General features: G+C 42.4%; 2 protein-coding genes across 2 annotated transcripts; both read left to right on the top strand.

Annotated features, from left to right (window-relative positions):
* Window positions 1-2,234: 2,234 nt before the first annotated feature.
* Window positions 2,235-5,759, top strand: ZNF503 (zinc finger protein 503). Its single transcript, XM_072129780.1, has 2 exons — window positions 2,235-2,892; window positions 3,782-5,759. The coding sequence occupies exons 1-2, from the start codon at window positions 2,650-2,652 to the stop codon at window positions 5,150-5,152; spliced, it is 1,614 nt and encodes a 537-aa protein (XP_071985881.1). The 5' UTR covers window positions 2,235-2,649; the 3' UTR covers window positions 5,153-5,759.
* Window positions 5,760-14,642: 8,883 nt separating this feature from the next.
* On the top strand, window positions 14,643-16,510 carry LOC140106443 (tigger transposable element-derived protein 1-like). Its single transcript, XM_072130892.1, has one exon. It carries the CDS (start codon window positions 14,643-14,645, stop codon window positions 16,392-16,394), a length of 1,752 nt encoding a protein of 583 aa, XP_071986993.1. The 3' UTR covers window positions 16,395-16,510.
* Window positions 16,511-25,875: the final 9,365 nt, after the last annotated feature.

A 25,875-nucleotide genomic window follows, 5' to 3' on the forward strand; every position in this document is an offset into this window, starting at 1 on the left:
ACTGCAAATCCCATTGTGGTTGTCATGATTTGAGAAAAAAATAAAATATATATACTAAAGGGAGGAAATGCAATAAACTAACAGCAATTGTCTGAAAACCCTTCCCCAATTCAGCAACGTTGCTCCATAGGTTCCCAACCCTTGGTGATTGTCTTCCAGCAAATGACTGCTGCAGTTATTCACTGGCCTCAATGTTCTTGTTCTACATATCTGACTACACACAGATTTCATGTATATAGCATGGCTGGTTCCCTTTGGGATAACAAAACTGCTGCTAATCAGTACTGATACATATCTGAATGGACAGTATAGAGGTAAGTTTCTTATGATCTTATTAAACCAAAGGGTGATGGCTGATAATTTCTAAATGTTCCAGAGGGGTCTGGAATAAAAATGGAAGGTTATTCCAGAGAGGTTATTCTGGCTGCTATATATAGGATTATATTCTGGCTGCCATATATAGGATTATATTCTGGCTGCCATATATAAGATTATATTCTGGCTGCCATATATAAGATTATATTCTGGCTGCCATATATAGGATTATATTCTGGCTGCCATATATAAGATTATATTCTGGCTGCCATATATAGGATTATATTCTGGCTGCCACATATAGGATTATATTCTGGCTGCCATATATAGGATTATATTCTGGCTGCCATATATAAGATTATATTCTGGTTGCCATATATAGGATTATATTCTGGCTGCCATATATAGGATTATATTCTGGCTGCCATATATAAGATTATATTCTGGTTGCCATATATAGGATTATATTCTGGCTGCCATATATAGGATTATATTCTGGTTGCCATATATAGGATTATATTCTGGCTGCCATATATAAGATTATATTCTGGCTGCCATATATAGGATTATATTCTGGCTGCCATATATAGGATTATATTCTGGCTGCCATATATAGGATTATATTCTGGCTGCCATATATAGGATTATATTCTGGCTGCCATATATAAGATTATATTCTGGCTGCCATATATAAGATTATATTCTGGCTGCCATATATAGGATTATATTCTGGCTGCCATATATAGGATTATATTCTGGCTGCCATATATAGGATTATATTCTGACTGCCATATATAGGATTATATTCTGGCTGCCATATATAGGATTATATTCTGGCTGCCATATATAGGATTATATTCTGGCTGCCATATATAAGATTATATTCTGGCTGCCATATATAAGATTATATTCTGGCTGCCATATATAGGATTATATTCTGGCTGCCATATATAGGATTATATTCTGGCTGCCATATATAGGATTATATTCTGACTGCCACATATAGGATATACTGTATATAATTCTTCGTCTATAGGACTAAAAAGGTAAAAATAAAATTAAGATAAGAGCAAATAGTAGATTACTTATTTTATGTTTCACTTTATGGATGCAGCAACTATCCTTGGTTTCATGTCTCTGCCTGAAAAAGTCTTGCGATCCAGTATAAATATATGGTTATTATATATGGTTCCCTACAGTAGGCCAATTCACATCAGTCTTATGTTTTTGTTGCCTTTATCTGGATCAATACACTAGGAAGTTGAACTTAATGGAACTAACTCTTTTTTTCAACCCAGATCATATACTACACTAAAGTTAGAGAGGTTACCCAAATATTATTTTGTTCAAAACATTTGACATTGCTATGAAATAACAAAAGCATTAAAACATGACCAATCCCCATAAGACGATGATAAATCTATGAACCTGGATCCAGTGACCGATCACTGGCTGTATCGGTTACATATTGCACACTGCAGCCAGTGATTGACAACATGGGTCACACAATAGTTTTCTTGAATATTGTCAACCCCATTGGTTTCACTACAAATCTGTGTGTATGAATGTATTAAAGAGGACCTGTCAGGGTGATTTGGGACACTAAACCACCCAGAGGTTCTTATGGACCCAGGTAAATGCCAGTAGAAGTTGTCTACGTGAGCGATCGTTTGCTGTAGTTTCCGAGCGATCAGATCTTTAGAGGTCGCTGTGACCTGACCTCACTGCATTCCAGATTGAGGGGTGCGGTCGATAACCATTGCGTGACCTCTTCTTCCAGTGTAAAGAAATGGGGCGAGGTAGATGCAAGATTAACAACAAAAAAAAACAGTGCGGTAGCGGACGTGAAGCGTAAAATGTAAACCAAAGCCAAAGCTTTGAGCAAAGAGGCGAAACCACCAGGAGGAGGGAGAAGGGGGAGCAGAAAGAAAGAGCAGAGCATTAGAGGCAGCGAGAGGGGGACGTCACATCCCCTTGACCCTCCAATCACCTCGGGGTCCTATTTGATTGGAAGGCGGCAAAGGCTTTAATCTCAGCTCTAATTCAGACGCGTTTGAAGTGAGTTTGTCTGGCAGGAGTGCGGCTGCTGCTCCTCGCACTGCGCTCTGCACCGGGCGCTGGGATCGCGCGCAGGATACTCCTCGGGATTGTACAGGATCGCAGCACACACGCATCGGGCGTTACACGGATATATCTGCTGCTGCTGCTGGATACTGCACTCCGATCCCCGGCAGAGCGGAACATCTGGACCCGGGATCATTATCACTTAGGACCGCAGCTCCGGGAGTGCCTCCTCCCCCGCCGCCCAGTCACCCCAATGCCGCTGCGGGGGACATGATCTGCTCGCCACTGGCAACTGCAAGTCCTATATCCCGGGAAAGCGGAGACAGCGCGGGCACGAGAAGCGGATCGGCTCCTACCGGCGCCTACGTGCACCCTGTGCCCCCCAGTGACCCCCTGCGCCAGGCCGGACGGCTGCCCATCAAAGTGCTCAAGATGCTGACAGCTCGCAGCGGACACATCCTGCACCCCGAGTACCTGCAGCCCCTGCCCTCCACCCCGGTCAGCCCCATCGAGGTAAGAAGCCCTGCCTGATGCTACTGTGTGCATGGCCCCGGTGCTACCATCATCTGTGCCAGTGTCCCGACTACATGGAGGCTGCAGGATGCTATAGGGCGGGTCACCCCCTGTACACCCCCGGCTGCTGAGCCCCGCCAAATACGTGTAATATACTAGAATATACCTAAAAATGAGCAATCTACCACATCTTCTGCATCCTCCAGTCTATTCCATTATCTTCACCATCTTCTCAGCGGGTCACCAATAAATCACTATTATTATTTATCATTGATATTGTAATATCACCGTCACATGTGCGTATTTATTAAAGTCACTCTTATTACATCAGATGTATTATAATTATTACATCACCATCAGATGTATTATAATATTACTACATCGCCACCAGATTTATTATAATATTATTACTTCGCCACCAGATGTATTGTTATTTTGTATTAGTAGATATGTGTATTGTGTGTATTAGTAGATGTGTGTATTGTGTGTATTAGTAGATGTGTGTATTAGTGCTTTGGACTATTATTGATGTTACTATTTACGTCCAGAGATTCCCTGTTATCCTGTAGATCTATAGATGGAATATAATCCAGACATAATCTCTAGTTCCGGGAAGGTCATGGCAGACAGGGCCCCCCCTCTAGTCGTTTTGCGGGTACATTAGGTCGGGCAGCAGGTGCAGTGTGGGTGCCCGGCTCCGGGTCATGTCGGTGCAATGTCTGTCTGGGTTTTGTGGTTCTGATTGAGCTGATGAGATGATCTCTGTGTGTGTGGGATTATCCGGGTGATGACAAGGGGGTTGTCTATGTCACTAGACTTATTATTGGGGCTTCACCTAATCACCCTATTATTGGGGGAGTCTAATTCCTCTCTCTCTCTCCCCCCACAGCTGGACGCCAAAAAGAGCCCCCTCGCCCTCCTGGCCCAGACCTGCTCCCAGATCGGGAAGCCGGACCCCACACCCTCCAAGCTGTCGTCGGTGAGCGGCTCCTCTGCGTCGGCCGACAAGGAGGCCAAGTCGGGCCCGCTGAAGCTCAGTGACATCGGCGCCGAGGACAAGTCCAGCTTCAAGCCTTACTCCAAGCCCCCGGAGAAGAAGGAGGCCGCGTCCGGCGACAAGTCGGGGTTCCGAGTGCCCAGCGCCGCGTGCCCTCCCTTCACCCCCAGGACTGGCAGCCCCGGCTCTCCCCGCACCCCGCCGCCCGCCTCCGACTGCAAGGGCTCCGGGGAGAGCGGCGACAAGAAGGAGGGCGAGCAGTGCGCCAAGAGCGGCGCGGCGGAGCACGGGAGGCTGAGCGCGGAGCTGCCCCCGGTACACCCGGAGCCCGGCTGTAAGAGCCTGTCCGCCGCCCCCTCGCCCACCCCGGTGTCCTCCTCCTCCAGCTCCTCGGGCTCCGTGCTGGGCTCCGGCCTGGTGGCCCCGGTCTCCCCGTACAAGCCCGGACACACGGTGTTCCCCCTGCCCCCGGCCGGCATGTCCTACCCGGGGGCGCTGAGTGGAGCCTACGCCGGCTACCCCCCGCAGTTCCTGGCTCATGGAGTTTCTCTGGACCCCAGTAAGGGCGGCTCTTTGGTGGGGGCGCAGCTGGGCAGCTTGGGGTGTTCCAGCAAGTCTGCCGCCTCCAGCCCCCTGACCGGGGCATCGCCCCCCTCCGTCATGACCGCCAGCCTGTGCAGAGACCCCTACTGCCTGAGCTACCACTGCACCTCCCAGCTGGGCGCCGGGGCCCCCTGCAGCCACGACCTCAAAGCCGGATACCCGCTGGTGTACCCCAGCCACGCCCTGCACGGGGTGTCCCCGCCATCTCTGCCCGGGCACCCGCTCTACCCCTACGGCTTCATGCTGCCCAACGACCCCCTGCCCCATGTCTGTAACTGGGTCTCGGCCACTGGTCCTTGTGACAAGCGCTTCTCCACCTCCGAGGAGCTGCTGGGCCACCTGCGGACACACACCGCCTTCCCCGGAGCAGCGGACAAGTTATTACCGGGTTACCCGAGCTCCTCGTCCCTGGCAGCGGCTGCCATGGCCTGCCACATGCACATGCCCGGGGCAGGAGCCTCCCACAGTCCCCTGACTCTCCGCAGCCCCCACCACCACCACCTGGGACTAAGCAGCAGCCGCTACCACCCGTACTCCAAGAGCCCCCTGCCGTCAGGGGGGGCCCCGGTGCCGGTGCCGGCGGCCTCAGGACACTACTACTCCCCATATGCACTGTACGGCCAGAGACTTACCACAGCATCGGCTCTAGGATACCAGTGACCGGCGCCAGGGGGCGCCACCTCCGGGACATTACAGACAGACATTATGGATTTTTTGTTATTTTCTAATGAAAGAAACAAAACCCTAGATTTTGGTGTTCACCCGAGGACTGGATCCATGGACACTTATTTATTTATGTTAGCTCCAAGCAGGACGCCTCATAAAGTGCATTTCTGGATGGGTAAAGTGACAATTCCTCCCCCCCATGTAGAGTAATAAAGGCCAGGGACACAGTAAGGCATCATCCTCTCTATATGTTACTTCTAAGAATGACTGATCTTCTTCTACTGTATCTTATTTAATGTCCCCTCCAGAATCTTCTTCCATCAAGTGCATGTTTCTTACTAAACAGCCAGCAGTTTGTCACCATCTCCAGTTGCAGTTATTTTTAAGGTGTAAACAAAAAAAAAAAAAGAAACAAATTGGTATTTTTTTGTATGTATTCTGAGAAAAAAAATCAAAAACAAATTTTATTGCAAAAAAAAAATTCCCTAACTTGCCTTATTTTGTTCTGTTATTTCCACCCTCCAGCGGTCATTCTGCATCTTGTACCAAACTCACAGTGTATTGCTTTCCAATATTAAAAAAGAACATTATATTTGCTTTATCTACGGCTCAGTCTTTATTTTCTATGCTCCTGAGCGTTTAGTATCTAGAATTGTATCGTCTGCACGGGGGCAAATTGTTAGGTCAGAAAAATCTTTATAATTTGTAAAATGATAATCCAGACGCCTCAAATAAGGAAATTAAGTAGGTTTCACATATCTTTGCATAGCAAACTAAAAACAAACGGGGTCTTTCTGTATATACTTCTACTTTTCACCACCGATAGTTATCATTCCTGATATTGTATAAAATAAGAATAATTCAAAACGAAATCCATAACGACTCGTGTGAATTTAATCTAACACGGATTTTATTTTGTATAAATTGCATTATTTAGTTTTGCTTTCCCAATAGAGTAGTTATGTAATCTGGAGCTGAAAGGGCACATGTAACAAAATATAAATTGAGATAATGATAATAATAATAATGTATAAATAATAGATTGATTAATTTACTATAGTTTAGAAATTTATTACACAATAAACCAAAAAATAAAAACCTATTAATTTGTAAACGGTAGGAATGTGAAGGCTTTTGTAACCAAAGCTGGATATTTGGTTTTAACTTTGTTATATAATTGTGGTCATTGATAATGTAGGTGTCCAAATGCATAATTTAAACTGCAAGGCAGGAATACACAGATTGCCTGCATATAATATAATCTGTGTACACCTATATTGTAACATTCAACCAAAACAGAAGGGAGAACCTGTGCTATATCCTATAAATAATGGATACTTATAATATAACATCTATTCTAAAATCTGATATGCACGTGACCTGCATGATACATTATTACAATGCATCTGTGAATGTTAGGACACAGTTTGAGATTGTTTGTAGCTGTTTCCTTACGAGTTTCATCCCTGATCACAATGATCCAGGGAAGTGACAACTATTTCCTGTTATTAGGGTGTTTTTGTACAGAGAGGATATCGTTCTCATGTATATCTTACTGTTAGCATTATGGATTATAGAGATACGTACACGGGTAGCATTGCCAGGCATTGCTCATGTTGTATACATGCTGGAAATGTTGGGCAGGTAAAGCCGCAGGGCACACGGAATAGCAAATAAGGGGTAGATAAATATGACAAAATATTTTAATGTCCCTGTACACTGTCCATGGATAGAACAGGGGAGAGGCAGGGCGCAGGGGCCTCCACATATCACGGGATTCCCCCCTAACTATGCTGCTTCCTTCACTCACATCAATATCAAAACTTCTATGAATCCGATTAATATAATATTCTTCAAGCCAATCGATAAAAGAAAAACCTCTAGGGCAGTCCAGAAGAGACAGGGAATGTGGGCAGCAGCCATAAGGTATGGTAACCAAACCCACACTAGACAATGCATCCAAATAAATCATCTCCAGCAGACAGAAGACAATCAAAACTTGTTGCTATTCTATTTAACCATTTCACAGCATGTATTCAGTGAGCACTGGAGGCGTTGGAGTAAAAAAAAATTATCATAATAATAGGAAGGATTCTATATAGCAAAACAATATGATTTATAAAAGCAATGGCAGCATTGCACAAAATCTATATAGTCTGTATATACACACACAGTCCTGTAAAATAAGAAAAGAAAAAAAAAAAACACACCCGAAAATCGATTAAAAACTTTGTGTCCTGCATTGACAAGTCTGTAGACGTGATTGTAAACTGAAGATGCTACTATATAATAAGAACTTTTACTATGATAATAAATCTACAGGATGTCAGAGAACCAAAACCAGAACAGTTGGATGCGTACACAGGATCAATTAATCCAACAAATTTTTTATTGATACATCAAGAGACAATATATATCAAAAGGACAAAAAAAAGGTTAAAAACACTTAAAAATACACCCTATAGATGTATGAAAGCTACCAAGGATTTATTGTACAGTGTAATGGCAATTTATGTAGATAGAAAACATTGATATTTGGAGGGATAAGAAAGACCAAAGAAACGACATTTTGGGGGGTAAAGTTAGGTGCGGCTATTACAGGAGCACAAACATACATTATCTATCTATCTATCTATCTATCTATCTATCTATCTATCTATCTATCTATCTATCCATCTATCTATACAGAATTCTATATAATATCTGATAACTACACTGACATATTTTATGCTACTTGTAAGCAAAGCAGCTGAGACTCTACAGACGAGCAATGTATCAGCCCTTCTATAGAATACCAAATATTTTGCATAATATAATTTTTTTTTTTTTCACCCTGAGACAAATCGAATTGTGTTGGAATCTTTTAAACTGTCTCCTTCATCCTGACAAGATGACTTAAAGATAAGCTGACAATTCTGTCACAAATCTTCAGTGTCAAATAAAAGCGCAAATTAATGATCACAATGAAATGAATGGACGCCTACAGGAACCTGCGAGTGCAAATACTTGAAAGAGTCTTAAATGGAATGCAATTATATACACGTCCCACTTCCCTGCTCATCAACTCCTTTCATTTAGTTTTTGTGTTTTTTTTCTTTTCTTTTACCATAGCATTTTTTTTCTACAAAATCTATTGATTTGTAGAGAATAAAGAGAAAAAAAAACAACAAAATAAGACAATGCTATTGCTGTCACTGGATGTTTACGAACTAAAAAATGTCATATAATGTATCCCAAATCTTGAACACCCAAAACCACAAACACATATACCAAATTCTATAGCGAAAACAGTTTTCACATATTTTAAAAGTGTGTTGTGTTCATCAGCAAAGTCTTCAAGACTTCACTTTGTTGCCACTAGGCGTCGCCACTAAACTCACCTTCTCCAAGGCTCATTTACTGACATTGTATCTAGTTGCGAATCTGAAGATCGATTGAAGCTTAAAATCTGCCCTTGATTGGAAAAAAAATAAGACGATACAATATTAATAGCAATTACATGAATTCTAAGTAAAAGCCCCATACTGTGTGGGCATAAAAAGTTTTTATTTTATCTGAGATTTTTATGATAGATAGTGAAAGATAGGGGTGTAAAACAGTATTGGAGAGTCTGCACAATAATAAAAGTTTCATGACCTCTCAATGATTGACTTTATTTATTTTATTACTGATATTGATAGGCGATATCTCTTCTCCAGGCTTTGCTTGGTAATTCCACTCCAATTCATTTTTTTCTAGAGTTGGAAACAATCTCTGATCTATAACAAGGAAAGTGTCTTCAGATAAATATATTTAGACAGATAAAAGGAGATGATGTGTTTGTTTCCAGAAAAGACAGGCTTTATCTGGCATGTAATTCCAAACCCTATGAACATCCATATAAATTGCAAGCGAAGAAAACAATCGTCTCCAGTGCGTATTAGGATGGGTGATCTTATCGGAGCTTCTGGGTGACAAATTCAGACTGCTGGAATTGTTAGTTTATCCAAAACTAAATCTTGTGTTTTACAGGAATAATTCTTCAGATCTGAAAAAAAACCCTGTAAAATCCAATCCTGAAATATGTTATCTAGGACCATTTTTAAACTCCCTCTTCTATGGCCTTGGATAGGGTTGTAACAATAGTCCTATCATCTAGAATTAGGATAAGCAACACATGGTCTGATTCCTAAGAGCAATGTCATTTTCTGGTCAGTTCCAGAGCGTATATATATATATATATATATATATATATATATATATATATATATATTATATATTACACATACACATACATATATAATACACATATGTATTTTCAATGTATATATTCCATGGATTTTCCTGCTTACTTGCTGCATACCACGAAGCAAATGTACAAATTTCCCTAAACAATTTGTTCATATTTTTGCTGCATATTTTATTAATGTAGATTATCTCCTGAGTGGGCACCTAAATGTAGGATTTGAATTTCTATTCTATATGATATAGCAATGGTCAAATGCCAAAGAATACACAAAAGTTGGAATAGTGGAACTTTCTTTCTGTAAGGTCCCTTTCAGATAGTGAGCAAAAAAACTCCACTTCGATTTGTGCCAGTGTCGTATCCACAACAGTTTTTTTCCCCATGTCGTATATTTTTTTTCACACCTGGAATATTGGCAAAAATTAGAAGGCATAAAACCTTGGAGAAATAATAGAAATAAATAGAAATAATAGACTACACACAGTTGACATCTGTGTTCTGTCTGTTCTTTGCCAAATCTATTAAGTTCTATGGAAGTGTGAAGAAGTAGTGATTGCTACATTGTTTTTTTGTTACTTTGTTACTGATATTTAGTGAAAAAAATACATATCTTAATAAGCCCATAGAAAATAATGGTTATTATGTCATCACTGATGTTATACGGATGTGGAAAACACTAGTCTGAAAGAGTCAGTTCAGTTCTTGCTGCTCAGTGTTCGGGCTTTCACATGTAGCAAAGTTTAACGAAACAAAACAGGTCTGATCATTGATTGATTTCCATATGTAGGGGAATTAGGGCTCCGCAGCAGGAAACCATATCTTTAACTGTCACAAAGGCATATTAGGAAAATAATCAACAAAGAATGTTGTATCTACAACCAGCAATATGTGAAGAGGGGACATTCACTTCAACCTGGTCCTAAAATCACATACAGCTGATAATAATGCTCATGAACAATGGGTTTATGTATGCTTCTTATTTTAGGGGTTAATCTGTAACACCTCCTATCATTTCATCCAGTCCCATAATATTACATTATTATTACTTAATCATTTTAGTTTTCTATATGTAGATTCTATCCATGTATTTTTCTTCATCCTACAGCATATATAATATTGTAATATACAATATATTTGTATAAAAGGCCCCTCATCACCTCCTATAAGCGCATTTCCCATGAAACGTAAAATCTTACAGCCCAGCCTGACCAAATCAGAGCAAAGCGATCACACAAACACTGATGAAAGTGGAATCTCAGGTACTTTAGAGCTTGCAGCTAATTAGTATGTGAAGCTTAAATAAATTATCATACATCAGCATCAAGCAGACAACTATAACATTTGACACACCAAATAGAGGCTGGTGTCAGCAGACAGGAGAATAGTGTTTGATTAGCTGATTGTACAACATTAATGGGCAGAGATGCCTGTGCACAAATGTAAGAGATGTCACTCATTCGCTACAGGTAGCAGAGGAGGTTTCTACAAGCACAAAACGGACAGATGTTGTGGATAAAACATGTCGCCGCCTGCTGCGGGCGCAGGGCTTATTCGCATACGCTCACTCAACGTCAATCACCATATTCTTTACCATTAATTTATTGATTATACCTCGCACACATTTTACACAATGTAAAGAGTCTGTTCATATCAAGTCGTATCCTATGAAATCTGATTTTTATTTCACATACACAGTAAAAGGTTTTTTTTTTTCCGAAGGCCTGTCAATCAACCAGTATGGGCTCGACAAGAAACAAGAGCCACAAAAGGAAATCCTATATTATCATATAAGTATCCATACAAATGACATGTACTGGATAGTTTAGCCAGGGGGAGGTTGTATTCAACCCATCTGGAATCAGACGCGACTGCTGACATTGGGGTGCATGAGATCAATTCGGTGCCCATAAAAGTAGCTGCAGATAAAATATGGTGCGGGATACATTTTTGTTATCCAGTTTCTCCACAAGTCTGGTGCCATAACTGCTTAACTCCAGCATTTCTTCTTTAGGGAACAGAAAGCATGTAATGACAAATGTGAACGTGCTCTAAAAACGGACGCTCTTTACCAAACGTTTGTGTTTCTATTGAAACGTATATACGATTGGGCCCCTACTGGAACATGTGAATGTAGCCTAAGGATGATGCCACACGTCCGTCTTTAAGCATGCTTTTTCACATATGTGTTTTCCAGGAAACGCAATTGCAATTGGGCCAAGGCTCGCCCCTTGTGTGCTAGCGTCGCGTTATGAACACAACACTAGCGGAACGTGTGACCGCGCCCTAAGGTTGCGCTCAAATGCTGAAGTGCATATGATCGGTAACGATCACCCAGTCTTGTATTGTATTGTTTTAATGTAAGACACCAGGTGCTGGTTACCGAACGCCTTTATGTCCATGGAAACGCATATTTAATCCCCATGTTTCTATAACTCTATTCTACATAAAATAATAGATACTAATATGTAAATCAATATAAAATCCTTGACATTTACCATGTCAAATGTTGATACCTCATTGTCATACTATAAATTAACTTACTGGTATAAAAGTTACTATTTTGTAATTTATTATTCAATTAATTAATTACACTTATTATATTATGGAAAACAATGATTCAATTATTCCCAAAATATTAAATTACCACATATGAAATAATAACAGTAAATGCCATTGGGTCCCAGCCTCTCCAGCCTCTCCGACCTCTCCGGCCTCTCCAGCCTCTCCAGCCTCACCAGACTCTCCAGACTATCCAGACTCTCCAGACTCTCCAACCTCCCCGGCTTCCCCAGCCTCTCCAGACTCTCCAGACTCTCCAACCTCCCCGGCTTCCCCAGCCTCTCCGGCCTCTCCAGCCACTCAAGCCACTCCAGCCTCTCCAGCCTCACCGGCCTCTCCGGCTTCTCCGGCCTCTCCAGCTTCTCCAGCTTTTCCAGCCTCTCCGGCCTATCCAGCCTCTCCGGCCTATCCAGCCTCTCCGGCCTCTCCAGCTTCTCCGCCCTCTCCAGCCTCTCCATCTTCTCCGCCCTCTCCGGCCTCTCCATCTTCTCCAGCCTCTCCAGCTTCTCCGCCCTCTCTGGCCTCTACAGCCAATCCAGCCTCTCCGGCCTCTCCAGTATCTCCAGCCACTCCGGCCTCTCCGGCCTCTCCGGCCTCTCCAGCCTCTCGGACTTTTGATGGCACAAAGGGCTATTCTCTTGCACCCTCTGCAGAGTTTCCCCCCTCTTGCACACAGACAGATCCAATCACACACATTATATTCATTGCTCTGGTAGAAATACACAGTGTGAATGCCTCGCAGAGGTGCTGCCTCCCATGTATTTTGCAGGACTCAGTGAAGATGTCACTGTCAACACTTTGTCAGAATCTTTCTATGTGAAAGAGTTGCCTGTGTCATTTCACACCACCGTGCATGCCAGGGACCACAGTGTGTGTCCAAACTCATTAATCACTTCATTTAACTTCTCTGGGAGTTGAGAAGGAGTTAATGAGAGACACTTTGCTTCTAAAGGTACAAGATCTCCAAATCCATTAACATTCAACCATCAATGTTCCAAAGCCACACAGTGCAAACCCAAATGAATTCCCCAAAATGTAAGATGTAAAATAAATAAGTAAATACACACCTGAATTTACATTTATACCATCTGAAATAAAACGTGGATGCCCAAAGCGTTACAGCTACGGATATCGATTCTTCTCACTCATTCCCCAACCGGCAATGGAACTATTTTCCATTCATTTTCCAATGGGAATTATAAGTGGCTGATATGCACCTTCCCAAAGCCGCCAATGAAGTCGGCAATCACCTGCAGCATGGACTTTAGTGTCTTTAAATCAGTGCACTACTTCAGATATACCCCCTACTATATTCTGTTTCAACATTTGAAGCCCATCGTTCTAGGCTTGGGGATATTTCCCTGTCAAGAGACAAAAATACAATTATGTATATGAAAGAATAATGTGTAGATGGGCCTCAAGCCTTGGCTCTATGGCTGTAATCCTATATGTAGAAGTCAATAGCAGCAGTTGTTCTCCTGCTAAATAGCCCTTTCATGCCACCTAGTGGTTAGGGTGATTACTGCATGTGTGAATCCATATTCCATCTAAAAGCAGAGCCAACAATAATAAGTGTATATTAATTGCAATATATATAGATATAGATCCTTTATTAATCAAAGTGCATGAGCGTATACTGTGTCATAAGCTGTTACGTTCAACCTAAATGAGCCGTATAATTAACTGTTGAAACCTGCCTTAAAATATCTTTTATAACATTGCCATGTTAGTGTATTAAAATAGCCTATACTGGCGGTCCCCTACTTAAGGACACCCGACTTACAGACAACCCATGTAATGAAGATTTATTGATAATCCTTGGTCGCATTACAAAAAAATTTGTCTGGAGCTACAATTATAAAATATGCAGTTTCGACTTACATACAAACTCAACTTAAGAACAAACCTACGTACCCTGTCTTCAACGTAACCCGGGTACTGCCTGTACACCGCCATTAGCCCTTAATCATTGCATACACATGGATACAGGTAAGTTACATAGATGCACATCATGGGATGCACAACGCGTCACCAACCCCACCGCTGGGCAAGACACATATGGAGTAATTTAGGGTGGTAACTAGGAGATGATGGGCCCCATAGCAGATTTATGGATGAGGTCCCTCTTCCCCTCTAAAGGACATTGCCCAAGCTCACTTGGCTTATGCATTTTATAGTATGAGGAACAGGTTTAATGAGCTGGAGGCCTATGTCTTGCTGGCCTACTGCCAGGCACCCCAAAAACTCAGTGCCAGGTCACTGCCACAGCTCCACTGGCCTTTGACGTAGCCGGTCTCTTCCCCAGGGTGGAGCCATTGTGGGAAGTCTGCACCAGGTAGTTATGCAGGACTTCCAGCTGGATGCAAACGAATACTCATTAGTGGCAAAAACACTCAGCTTTCCCACATCCATCCAGCAACACACTCATTCTATACCCAAAATCTACTGTAGTGGCAGCTACCCTGTCACAATGTATACACTCATACACACACTTTCATATACAGGTAGTCCTCGGGTTACGACGGTCTCGGGTTACGTCGTTTCGTGGTTACGACGCTTTATACGTCTCATTCCGACTTACGCGGTTTTGCGTCGTAAGTCGAACCGTACGTGCGCCGGAAGTCATAGAGTACTGCACACTGTACCCGGTTACTGTACATGAGAAAAGCGAGTCTCCTGCACGGCATAACACCCTTCATTATGGCTCCCAAACGAAAGGTAGACTCATCTGATAGTTTATCAAAGAAAAGGAAGGCCATCACCATGGAGGTGAAAGTAGGTATCATAAGGCAATCAGAGAAGGGGGAAACAGCAACAGAAATTGGCAGGTCATTAGGACTTAGTCGTTCTACTGTTGCTACGATTATCAAGGATAAAGATCGTATCCTTGAACATGTGAAAGGATCTGCTCCTATGAAAGCAACAGTGATAACAAAGCAGCGTAGTGGGCTTATTATTGAGATGGAAAGATTATTGGTGCTTTGGTTGGAAGACCAAAATCAACGCCGTATCCCTGTGAGTTTTATGGTTATTCAGGAGAAGGCTAGGCGACTGTTTGAGGCTTTGAAAAGAGAAAAGGGGGAAGGAAGTCAAAGTGAAGAATTTGTGGCGAGTAGGGGTTGGTTTATGAGGTTTAAGGATCGTGCCAATTTCCATAACATTAAAGTGCAAGGTGAAGCTGCTAGTGCTGATGAGAAAGCAGCAACTGAGTTTCCTAAAGAATTGGCTAAGATAATTGAGGAGGGTGGTTACTGTGCTCAACAAGTGTTCAATGTGGATGAGACAGGCTTGTTCTGGAAACGTTTGCCTAACCGTACGTACATTGCCAAGGAGGAGAAGACAGCACCAGGTCATAAAGTCGGCAAGGAAAGACTGACTTTGCTTCTTGGGGGCAATGCTGCTGGCGACTACAAACTGAAGCCCATGCTGGTATATCAGGCTGAGAATCCAAGGGCGCTCAAGGGTATTTCAAAAGGTCATCTACCAGTCATCTGGAAGTCTAATAGGAAGGCATGGGTGACACTTGCAGTGTTTGATGACTGGTTCACCAACCATTTTGTGCCAGACGTGAAGCGGTATTGTACCTCCAAGGATATCCCCTTTAAGGTGTTGCTAATTCTGGACAATGCCCCTGGACACCCTGCCCATCTGGATGACTTTAACCCTAATGTCAAGGTGGTTTACCTTCCACCTAATACCACTGCCCTAATACAGCCTATGGACCAAGGAGTCATTGCTACATTCAAGGCCTACTACCTACAAAGGGTCATTGGTAATGCTTTAGCAGCAACTGAAAAGGATAAGAACTTGACTCTCAAGGACTTTTGGAAAACATACAACATCCTTGATGCTGTGAATAACATTGCTGATTCCTGGGATGAGGTTAAGCAGACCAGTATGAATGGCGTGTGGAAAAAACTGTGTCACCAGTTTGTCAATGATGTCACAGAGGTCCAAGAGTCAGTGACTAGCGTCATAAAGAACGTTGTTGATATGAGTAAGACAATGAATCTGGAGGTGGAGGAGGATGATGTCACAGAGCTATTGGCATCTCATGGAGAGGAGTTATCTGCTGAGGACCTTATTCAACTGGAGAAGCAGATAATAGAGGAAGAGGAAGACAAACCAACCCCAGAACCTAAGAGATTTACAAGGCAGGGCTTGGCAGCAGGTTTTGCCCTGATACAGGAAGGGTTGTCAAGGTTTGAGGCTGAGGATCCCAACATGGAAAGGTACACTAGGGTTGCCAGAGGAGTCATGGATTCCCTTAGCTGTTACAAGGAGATCTTGGAGGAGAAGAAGATGGTCTCCTTCCAAACTAACCTGCAGCAGTACTTCAAGATCCTGCCTGCAACAAATCCTGCAACAGATCCTGTACCCTCTACCTCAGCTGCCCCTCTTGACTCAGCTGCCCCAGTATCTCCAGCACCTTCTGTAGCTTCCTCCCAATAAGTAAGCCTGTTCTCTCTTTGGAATTGTTACATTGTTTATTACAGTACAGTACACTGTTTATTACTGTTACAGCACAGTACAGTATTTCATTATTAAACGTACTATACTGCACAATATTTTACTGTACCTATGTTTTATTGATAATTATGTAGGGTAGGATAGGCTAAGTATGATACAATGAACGTATGATCCGACATACGTCAAAATTCGGTTTGCGACGCCGCGCAAGAACGGATCAACGTCGTAAGTCGAGGACTACCTGTACTCTTAAAAATATACATACATGTATACACTCATACGCACAAATTTATGTACTCGTATATACAGTATTACACACAGCATATACAAACTCATACAGTATACACACAAACAGCAAATAAACACATATATACAGTATATATAGCATATGCACACACATACAGTATATACATACACACCATATACCCTCATGCAGCATAAACACACATACAACATATACATTATTTATATATATATATGTATATATATATACATATATATACACACATATACACAACTGTACATACAATACATACATACAACTAAAGATACATACAGGGGTACATACAATTTCAGTGGGCTGGGGGGTGGCTCTGCTGGTGGGCTGACCGCTTTACCGTGCAGGTGAGTGCCTCTGCCAGTGGGCGGGCAGCGATGGCCAATACTTTGTATAGGTTGTTGTGAATATTAGATGTTCCACATGTGTAACGCTTGTAATCTCTACCATGGAGCTGTTTGTTGTATCCAGGTTGTGTTAAAGCTGCAGCCTCCACCTGACTCTCAGGGTATCGTAGTTTATGGATCTTTTTTTTGAATCTTTTAAAGTTCAACTGATAATTCTACAAACCTCAATCAGCTGAGGGAAAAAAATCCTTCCTAAATATGGCAGTCGCACAAACCGCACGGATCAACATCATATTAACAATATGGGGGGGACATGTATTATCATATCTGCGCCAAAAAAAGCCGGGATTTTATGTTTTTTTTTCCGCAGAATTGTTGCGGATCATTTATAATGAGTTTACGCCAGAAAGAACAGATGTTTCCGACTATCCCGACTCCTCCGGGTTTTTTTGGTGCAGGTGGGCGTGGCCTAACGTTTCCACATTATCCGTCACTTTTATGTGTATTTTATCAGCATTTTTTGGCGCAATTTTTGATGCACAATAGACCAGGAAAAAAATGGTCATAGAGCTAATTTAAGGCGCAGTCCATGTAAGATTTTGACGCACATCTCATTGATGTCGGCATTTTTATGGCGCCCGACTGATTATTACCGTCTACCTATTATTTACTTACAGCCGTGCGCCACTTCTATACATCGGGCTGTGATTTCCGGAGACTGATCTCCGATGCCGACAGTCGTGCTTGCGCCCCAATTAGTAAATCCTCCCCACAGTCTCAGTTTTATATGAAGGGAGAGGCTCTGCAGCAGCACATCCCTCCTTCCCCATTCCCCAAGTGTTTTACAAGACATTTTTTAAAGACTGAAAATGTTTTCATTTAGGCCAACCTCTGAACTCTAATATATATATATATTCAGTGGTGTAACTAGAAGCTGATGGGCCCCAGTGCAAAGTCTGTGCCAGGCCCCGACTATAATGTATGGTTTATAGTAATAGTCTTCTCATATGGGAAAGTGACACCATAAGGGCCCCCTAAACCTCTTGGGCCCGGGTGCAACGGCAACCTCTGCGCCCCCTCAAGTTACGCCCCTGTATATATTATATATATATATGATCTATTTGTCTGCATTTCATTTAGTAAAAAAGTAGAAATAAAAGACAAATGCCCTTACTGTTGACGTTTTATTCCTCCCTGGCAGGTTTAGCGCCGGCTCTTGGCACACACATTTCTACTGATCACCCTTGCAAGAAAAACATTTACCTAACTGTTTAAATTATAAGGTAATTTCTTCGAGCTAATTAGCCGAGTGCTTCTTTAATCTCAATTAGAAGATGCAGGGAAGCTGGTTGTGTTTTTCTGCAACAGTGAGAAATGATATAAATTAACCCTGACACTGCTGAAAGGAGGCGGCCAAAACGCAGCTTGTGTGAAGGAGACTGGCGAGTGACCGGGCTGCGGTCCCTAATGTCAGAGATACTTTTTATTTATTAAGTAACTTTTGTTTTGTATGTATTATATAAGAGGCGCCCAGTCTGAAGTGCGGTTTTTCTACCTGTATACAGACACCACTACTTCAATGTACATCCATTTGTATATTATTCTACCACATATTTCACTCCTAATATAAATGTGTTATCTGTATTTTACAATATACAGGACAATGAAGATGATTTCATAGGTCAAAAATTGTTGTAGTGTCAAGTATACTGGACTGTCATAAGACACAATTGTAACTAAGGGTTGGTACCCTGTGGAAGGTAAAAATAGGTATTACTATCTATTGCTAACTATAAGACAGGCGGTCCCCTACTTAAGGACACCCGACTTACAGAGGACCCCTATATACAGACAAACCCCTCTGCCCACTGTGCCCTCTGGTGAAGCTCTGTGGATACTTTACTATAGTCCCAGACTGCAATGATCAGCTATAAGGTGTCTGCAATGAAGCTTTATTTATCCTTGGTCCAATTATAGCAAAAAAAGTTCGAAACTCCCATTGTCACCGGGGCAAAAATTTTTTTTGTTTGGAACTACAATTATAAAATATACAGTTCCGACTTACATACAAATTCAACTTAAGAACAAACCTATGTAACCCATCTTGTATGTAACCCGAGGACTGTCTGTATTGTGATGGTAGAAACCCTTGTTATTACTGTAAAGAATTTGACTTATTGGACTGTAACATTTGTAGCGACCTTCTAGATATTCTGATACTTGACTTTACATTGTTAACTAATGTCATATTAGTGCACTTATTATTGCCATGAAGCAGGATGCACAATCCAGACATCTTGGTTCCCTCTAGCATCATGCATTTACTTGTGGGATTTATCATTTATTGTACAGATAATAATTCATTCCCTTAACAATGGAAAAAAAAATGAAATTCCACGGCTATGAAACAAAACAGATTGCAATCTAATAGATCTTTTACATCCCATATGGATGCGGCACCAAAATGCTATTTTATCATCCCTATTAACTGTTTCTTTTGCATTTTACCCCTTAATTAATATCTAGATGTCTTGTTTGGCATCTTCTAAAGACAAAGCTTTATCACCTTCATTATAGGAACAGCGCAGCCCACCCTCCCTCTATAGGGAAAATAATCGCTAGTATGTTTGTTAGTTTTTGTTATACTTTTTTTTCCCCCTTTCTAATGCACAGGTAAAGCAAAAAAATCTAAAAAAAATGTATATCTTTCACCAAAAGTAGAAGAAAAATTCCAAGGCGTTTTGTGTGACTTTTTGCCAATAGCTCCTTTGTGTGCGCCTGATAAACAGCTCCCACTGCTTCAATCTTAAGGAGTGATATATTGTGACATGATGTATGGGGGCATATTCACAGCTTCTGTGATTGCAGTAATGAAGCTGTAAAGCACAGAGCATGAAACAAGCTAAGTCTTCCAATTTAATCAGCTCGTAAACAGAGGCACTGCATCAAACCAACGACATCATTACACATTGGACTTAAATCATGCTAATCTGAGGATATAACATCAGCATCATTAATGGTCACACGTTGTATGCATCAACACTAAAGCATCTTCTCTGACAGATAAATGCTGAGCCCGGCTCCCACAATGGATGCGGCTCACAATGAGCAGATCTTGAGCCCCCCCCCCTCTTTTTCTTTATCTTTTTTTTTTTTTTGTATATTTTAATTCATCTGCATATTTGAAATTGTGCATCAGCACGAAGCATTTGGTCTATATTTAGAAATAAACAACTGGATTAAAGGAAACCTACCTCTACGGATCTACCTATTGAGGTAGATCCAGTGGTAGGTGCATCTAATGTATGTAAGGATTGCCCTTTTTACTCCTTTACTCCCCTCTATCTTTTCTAATCTTTAATCAGGGTAATATGTAAATTTTCGAAGCAGGCTACTGGGGCGTGGAGTAGGCGGAGCTGAGGCTACACGGTGCAGCTACTCCATGCCCCAGTAGCCTCTTTGATCCTCCTACCCAGAAATCTTCAGCGCACAGCTACAAGGAACGTGAAGCCAGAGTTCTGCGCATGCGCAGTAGCTCCGGCTTTGGAGCCGAGATCGCTCAGCTGCTGGCCTGTGTTCTGCACAAGGAGCTGCGCAAGGAACATGTCTGGGTAGGAGGATCAAAGAGGCTACTGGGGCGTGGAGTAGCTGGAGTTGAGGCTACACGGCACGGTTACTCCACACCCCAGTAGCCTCTTTGATACTCCTATCCAGAAATCTTCAGCGCGCAGCTACAAGGAGCGTGAAGCCAGAGTTCTGCGCATGCGCAGTAGCTCCGGCTTTGGAGCCGAGATCGCTCAGCTGCTGGCCTGTGTTCTGCACAAGGAGCTGCGCAAGGAAGATGTCTGGGTAGGAGGATCAAAGAGGCTACTGGGGCGTGGAGTAGCCGGAGCTGAGGCTACATGGTGCAGCTACTCCACACCCCTGTAGCCTCTTTGATCCTCCTACCCAGAAATCTTCAGCACGCATTGGCAAGTAAAAACAGATAAGCAAGTGCTAGAACAAGGGTATATAACAAAAGTGAAGGACAGACTGGCTGCTCATTAAATGTCAAGGGAATTAGCTGGCAGGCGAGCAAACAGGTTACATAAAAATGCAGTTTGAATCATGACCTTAGCTGGACAGTGCTCGACCCCCGCCATGACCCCCGGCTAATACTTAAAATGGACGCTTTTTGGTTCTCTTGCTCCAAGATGGCTGCCGTAGAGGAATATATCATTAACAATATATATATTATTTTTTTGATGTGTGTGTAGGTAAGTTCCGTATTTTTCGGACTGTACAGTGCACAAAAATTCCTTTGATTCTCTCAGAAATCAATGGTGCGCCTTGTAGTCCAGTGCGCCTTATATATGAACCGTACTTACAGACAACAGCTGCCTTGTACTGTGCACAGGTCTGCCACATGCTGGTCATTCATCCTTATAATCAGGTGCGCCTTATAATCCAGTGCGCCTTATATATGAACCGTACTTACAGACAACAGCTGCCTTGTACTGTGCACAGGTCTGCCACCTGCTGGTCATTCACCCTTATAATCCGGTGCGCCTTATAGTCCAGTGCGCCTTATATATGAACCGTACTTACAGACAACAGCTGCCTTGTACTGTGCACAGGTCTGCCACCTACTGGTCATTCATCCTTATAATCAGGTGCGCCTTATAATCTGGTGCGCCTTATATATGAACCATACTTACAGACAACAGCTGCCTTGTACTGTGCACAGGTCTGCCACCTGCTGGTCATTCATCCTTATAATCAGGTGCGCCTTATAATCCAGTGCGCCTTATATATGAACCATACTTACAGACAACAGCTGCCTTGTACTGTGCACAGGTCTGCCACCTGCTGGTCATTAATCCTTATAATCAGGTGCACCTTATAATCTGGTGCGCCTTATATATGAACCATACTTACAGACAACAGCTGCCTTGTACTGTGCACAGGTCTGCCACCTGCTGGTCATTCATCCTTACAATCAGGTGCGCCTTATAATCCGATGCGCCTTATATATGAACCTAGATGTTTTAGCAGGCATTTATTGATGGTGCGCCTTATAATCCGGGGTGCCTTATAGTCCGAAAAATACGGTACATGAATGTAGTTATGTACTTATTGCTGCAGGGCCCATGGTACCCTTAATCTGCCCCTGCATGTGATTTATCTACTCTAAGGAAACAAGTCTGATACCACAGCAAAGCCGATGTCCTGCAATGGCTTTATTCATTAGTTGTTGAAGCATTTTTCCTGCACACTCATTAATATCATGTTTACTTAAGATGGATATTTACATTCTGTGTAATGAGACGGACAACAGATGAGCTTAGTACAGGAGAATGAAGAAAAATGGCTTAAACTGTCCTGTCCCAGGCTGCTGGGCACCGAAAACATTTAGTAATCACCTCCAAGCTCTGCATTCATGATAAGGATATGTGTGCAGGCAACAAAATGCTAAAATAATTCTGACCACAAATAAAGGATTTGAGAGAACCCGTGTGATTGGTTTAAATGTGCTGATTTTAAATGTTACTTTCAGTGGGATCAGTTGTGATCGGTCACAATAGAATTTTGGGAAAGGCGCGTGTCTTGTAAAAATATGGCATAATTCTGCAACAAACCCTGCCAATGCATGGGCAAGGTTGTAGTTGTGAATAGCGCCCTCTACATGTCAAGAGTTAACAATACTCAATGCTATTGCCCAATTATGTTCTTGTAAAGCAATCTGGAAGCTGATTGGAGGAGTGCTACTACCTGACCAGGGGAGTATATAAACCCCTGAGGGGCGGAAGCACATGGTCTTAGTCTGTCTGCAGAGTCTAGTGAGAGTGAGCAGAAAATGTGCAGCAAATGTCCTAATACCAGGAACCACCGGTGCCTCAGGGTCCTGCCTAGCACCCAGGACAAGTCAGGAGACTTTAAGCGTAGAGCTGAGATCCATCACCAGGACTCAACTCCATTTCTACCAGCCCAGCCTGAATGTACTACCAGGCTGCGTGTAACTGTCCTGTGGACCAGCTCTCCATGACTCCAAGAACCGTGAGTTAATTTGCACAACTTTGCCTCTGTCTGATCCCTGGATACGGCTGTTACCACCACGGGCTCCCCATCCATTACTCAAGTACCTATTTTACAGACACTCAGGGGTTGCCCCAGGGAGAACCAGTACATCAGCCTCTCCCTCCATATTTCCTGCACACACCACCTGCTGGAGAGCTGCCAGGCTGTAGGACAGTCCTCCGGTCCCCATAGCAAGCACTGTGACATCAGCGTGTCTAGGCCGCAATCGCCAGCCACTCCGGCATTCTGGGCCCCGGCTGCCTCCAGGCCCCAAGAAAAGGCTAGGCCCCGGTGGGGAATCTTACAATTCAATGTAATTTCATTCATTTTTGTAGTATAGTAATGAAGCAGAGAAGACAGAAGAGGAGCCGCAGCGACCGGAGCATTGCAGAGAAGGCAGGAGAGGAGCCGCACTGAACTTCAGGACCACCTGAAGGTGAGTATGTCAGTTTATTTTTTGTGCTGGGCAAACTGCTGGGCAAACTGAGGGCTTGCTGGCTAATAAAGGGGGATGGCTGGCTATTAAAGGGTGCTGGCTTGCTGTATACTACAGGGGGCTGGCTGGCTATATACTACTGGAGGCTGCCTGGCGTTATACTATTAGGGGCAGGCTGGCTATATACTACTGGGGGCTGGCTGTACACTACTGGAGGATAGCTATATACTACTGGGGGCTGGCAGGCTGTATGCTACTGGTGGCTGGTTGGCTGTATACTACTGAGAGCTGGCTGGCTATATACTGGGAGGCTGTGACCAATGCATTTCCCACCCTCGGCTTATACTTCAGGCAATAGGTTTTACCAGTTTTTGGTGGTAAAATTAGGGGTATTCACTTATACTCGGGTCGGCTTATACTCGAGTATATACGGTAAGAAAAAAAAATGGAAATTTGTCAAAAAAATTCTCTATTTTCTAACTTCTAAATTCTTTGCTTTTTTAGTAGATAGTCATAGGACCCAAATAACTTTATAACTAACATTTCCCAAATGTCTGCTTTATGTTGGCCAGGGCTTTTCATGCATCCTCTCATTTTTCTAGGTTGTTATGAGGCTTAGAATTTGGGTGCAATTTTTTTTACATTTTTATGAAAATCGCCCAAACCTGTATTTAGAAGCATCTGCTGAGTTTTCAAGTGACTTCGAAAGGCCTAATATTAGTAACACTACATAAATTACCCCATCATAGAAACTACACCCCTCAATGAATGAGAAACCAATTTTAAGATGTTTGTTAACTACAACGGTGTTTTACAGGGGTAAAAACAAAATGGAAAAAAGTGGAATTTACTATTTAATTTTTTTGGACAATACATTAATTTTGGCCCAAAAATTGAAAATTCACAATGGATTAAATGACAAAAAACTCCACAAAGTTTGATACCCAATTTCTCCCGAGTGCCGATACCCCAGATGTGTTTAATAAACTGTTTTTTGGGCGCACGACAGGACATAGAACAGATTGGAGCAACATCCAGAGCAGATCTGTATTATCACATATCACAGGCTATAAAATGTTTATTTTTTTTGTAACATGGACGTATGGGGGTTATTATTTCCGGGATGAGATCCACTTTTCAGGTACATAATTTAGGGGGGTTTCAATAGCTAATTGATGAGATTTTATTAACTCTTTCTTGGTAAGGATAAGAAAATCATTAATTCTGGTTTAGGGTTTTCTGTTTTTTCTTTGTAGGCAGCTCACTGCACCATAAGAATATTATATTATCTTTATTCTATAGGTCCCCAGGATTATGGCGATACCCCATTTATATAGCTTTTTTAATGTTTTTTATTGTCTTGCAGAAAATTGAACTCAATTGTTATGAAATTTGCTTGTTTTTCATGGGGTAAATGGTCCTTTTTTTACCCCTTTTTTATGAGGTTGGATATGAAAACATTGTAATTTTTGCAGCTTTTAAAAAAAACTTTCAGCAATCACTGGTTCAGTAACAATTTTCTTTTGTTCTACGGGTTATTATGGATGTGGCAATACCCAATATGTAGTGTTTTTCCCTTTTTTTAATGTAAAGTTAGATTTTTATATGTGGTGGAACATTAGGAATCTTTATACATTTTTTTAATTTTTTTTAATTTTTTTTTTTTATTTGCACTTTTTATTTGCACTTTTTTTTACAGTTTTACTTTGTCCCAGTGTGGGACATGAACAAGTGATCATTTGCTCAATGTACTATACCAGTGGTCCCCAAACTAGGGCGGGTCGCGGCAGTCGGGCAGGAGCCTCTGCCGTTCGGACAGGGAGCTCCTGCCTGTCACTGAATAGTGCTCGATGCTGTCGATGTGGCCGCTTGAGCACTATTATTGCAGGTGGAGCGATGTGCCCGGATGACAACCCCGGCGCATTACATCATCACGCGCCCGCTACTAGCAATAAACTAGCATTTGTGATTATTTCAGGGCCTCTACACCACTGCCTTGGTGCAGGGGCTCTGATAAATATGCCCCATTCTTTATAAGGCTCAAGGGGCCACATGTATAATTTCTTTTTTCTGTTGTTTTTGTGCCTTTTCATACTGGCACACCATTTTTGCGCCATTTTTACGATTAAATGCCAAACTAGCTGCGCAGCAAAAAAAACCAATCCAGATGTTTTGTTGTGCCTAATTATATTCATCACTCGCAACTTTTCATTTAGGTGCAAAAACGGGCGCAAAAACACTCCAGCACGAAGGTGACAATAACTGAGAAGTGCAGAGCAGCTCATCCCCAGCAGCAGAGCTCAGCCAGACACTGCAAACACTAGTACAGATGATACAGACACTACA

The sequence above is a fragment of the Engystomops pustulosus genome, chromosome 11 (assembly GCF_040894005.1).
Source record: "Engystomops pustulosus chromosome 11, aEngPut4.maternal, whole genome shotgun sequence".
NCBI lineage: Eukaryota > Metazoa > Chordata > Amphibia > Anura > Leptodactylidae > Engystomops > Engystomops pustulosus.

What these genes read in the sequence shown, in the direction of transcription:
- ZNF503 (XM_072129780.1), top strand. Translation starts at nt 2,650, where the DNA reads ATGATCTGCTCGCCACTGGCAACTGCAAGTCCTATATCCCGGGAAAGC. An exon ending in CCCCGGTCAGCCCCATCGAG is followed by an intron (nt 2,893 to 3,781) that starts GTAAGAAGCCCT and finishes CTCCCCCCACAG; the next exon opens with CTGGACGCCAAAAAGAGCCC.
- LOC140106443 (XM_072130892.1), top strand. Translation starts at nt 14,643, where the DNA reads ATGGCTCCCAAACGAAAGGTAGACTCATCTGATAGTTTATCAAAGAAA.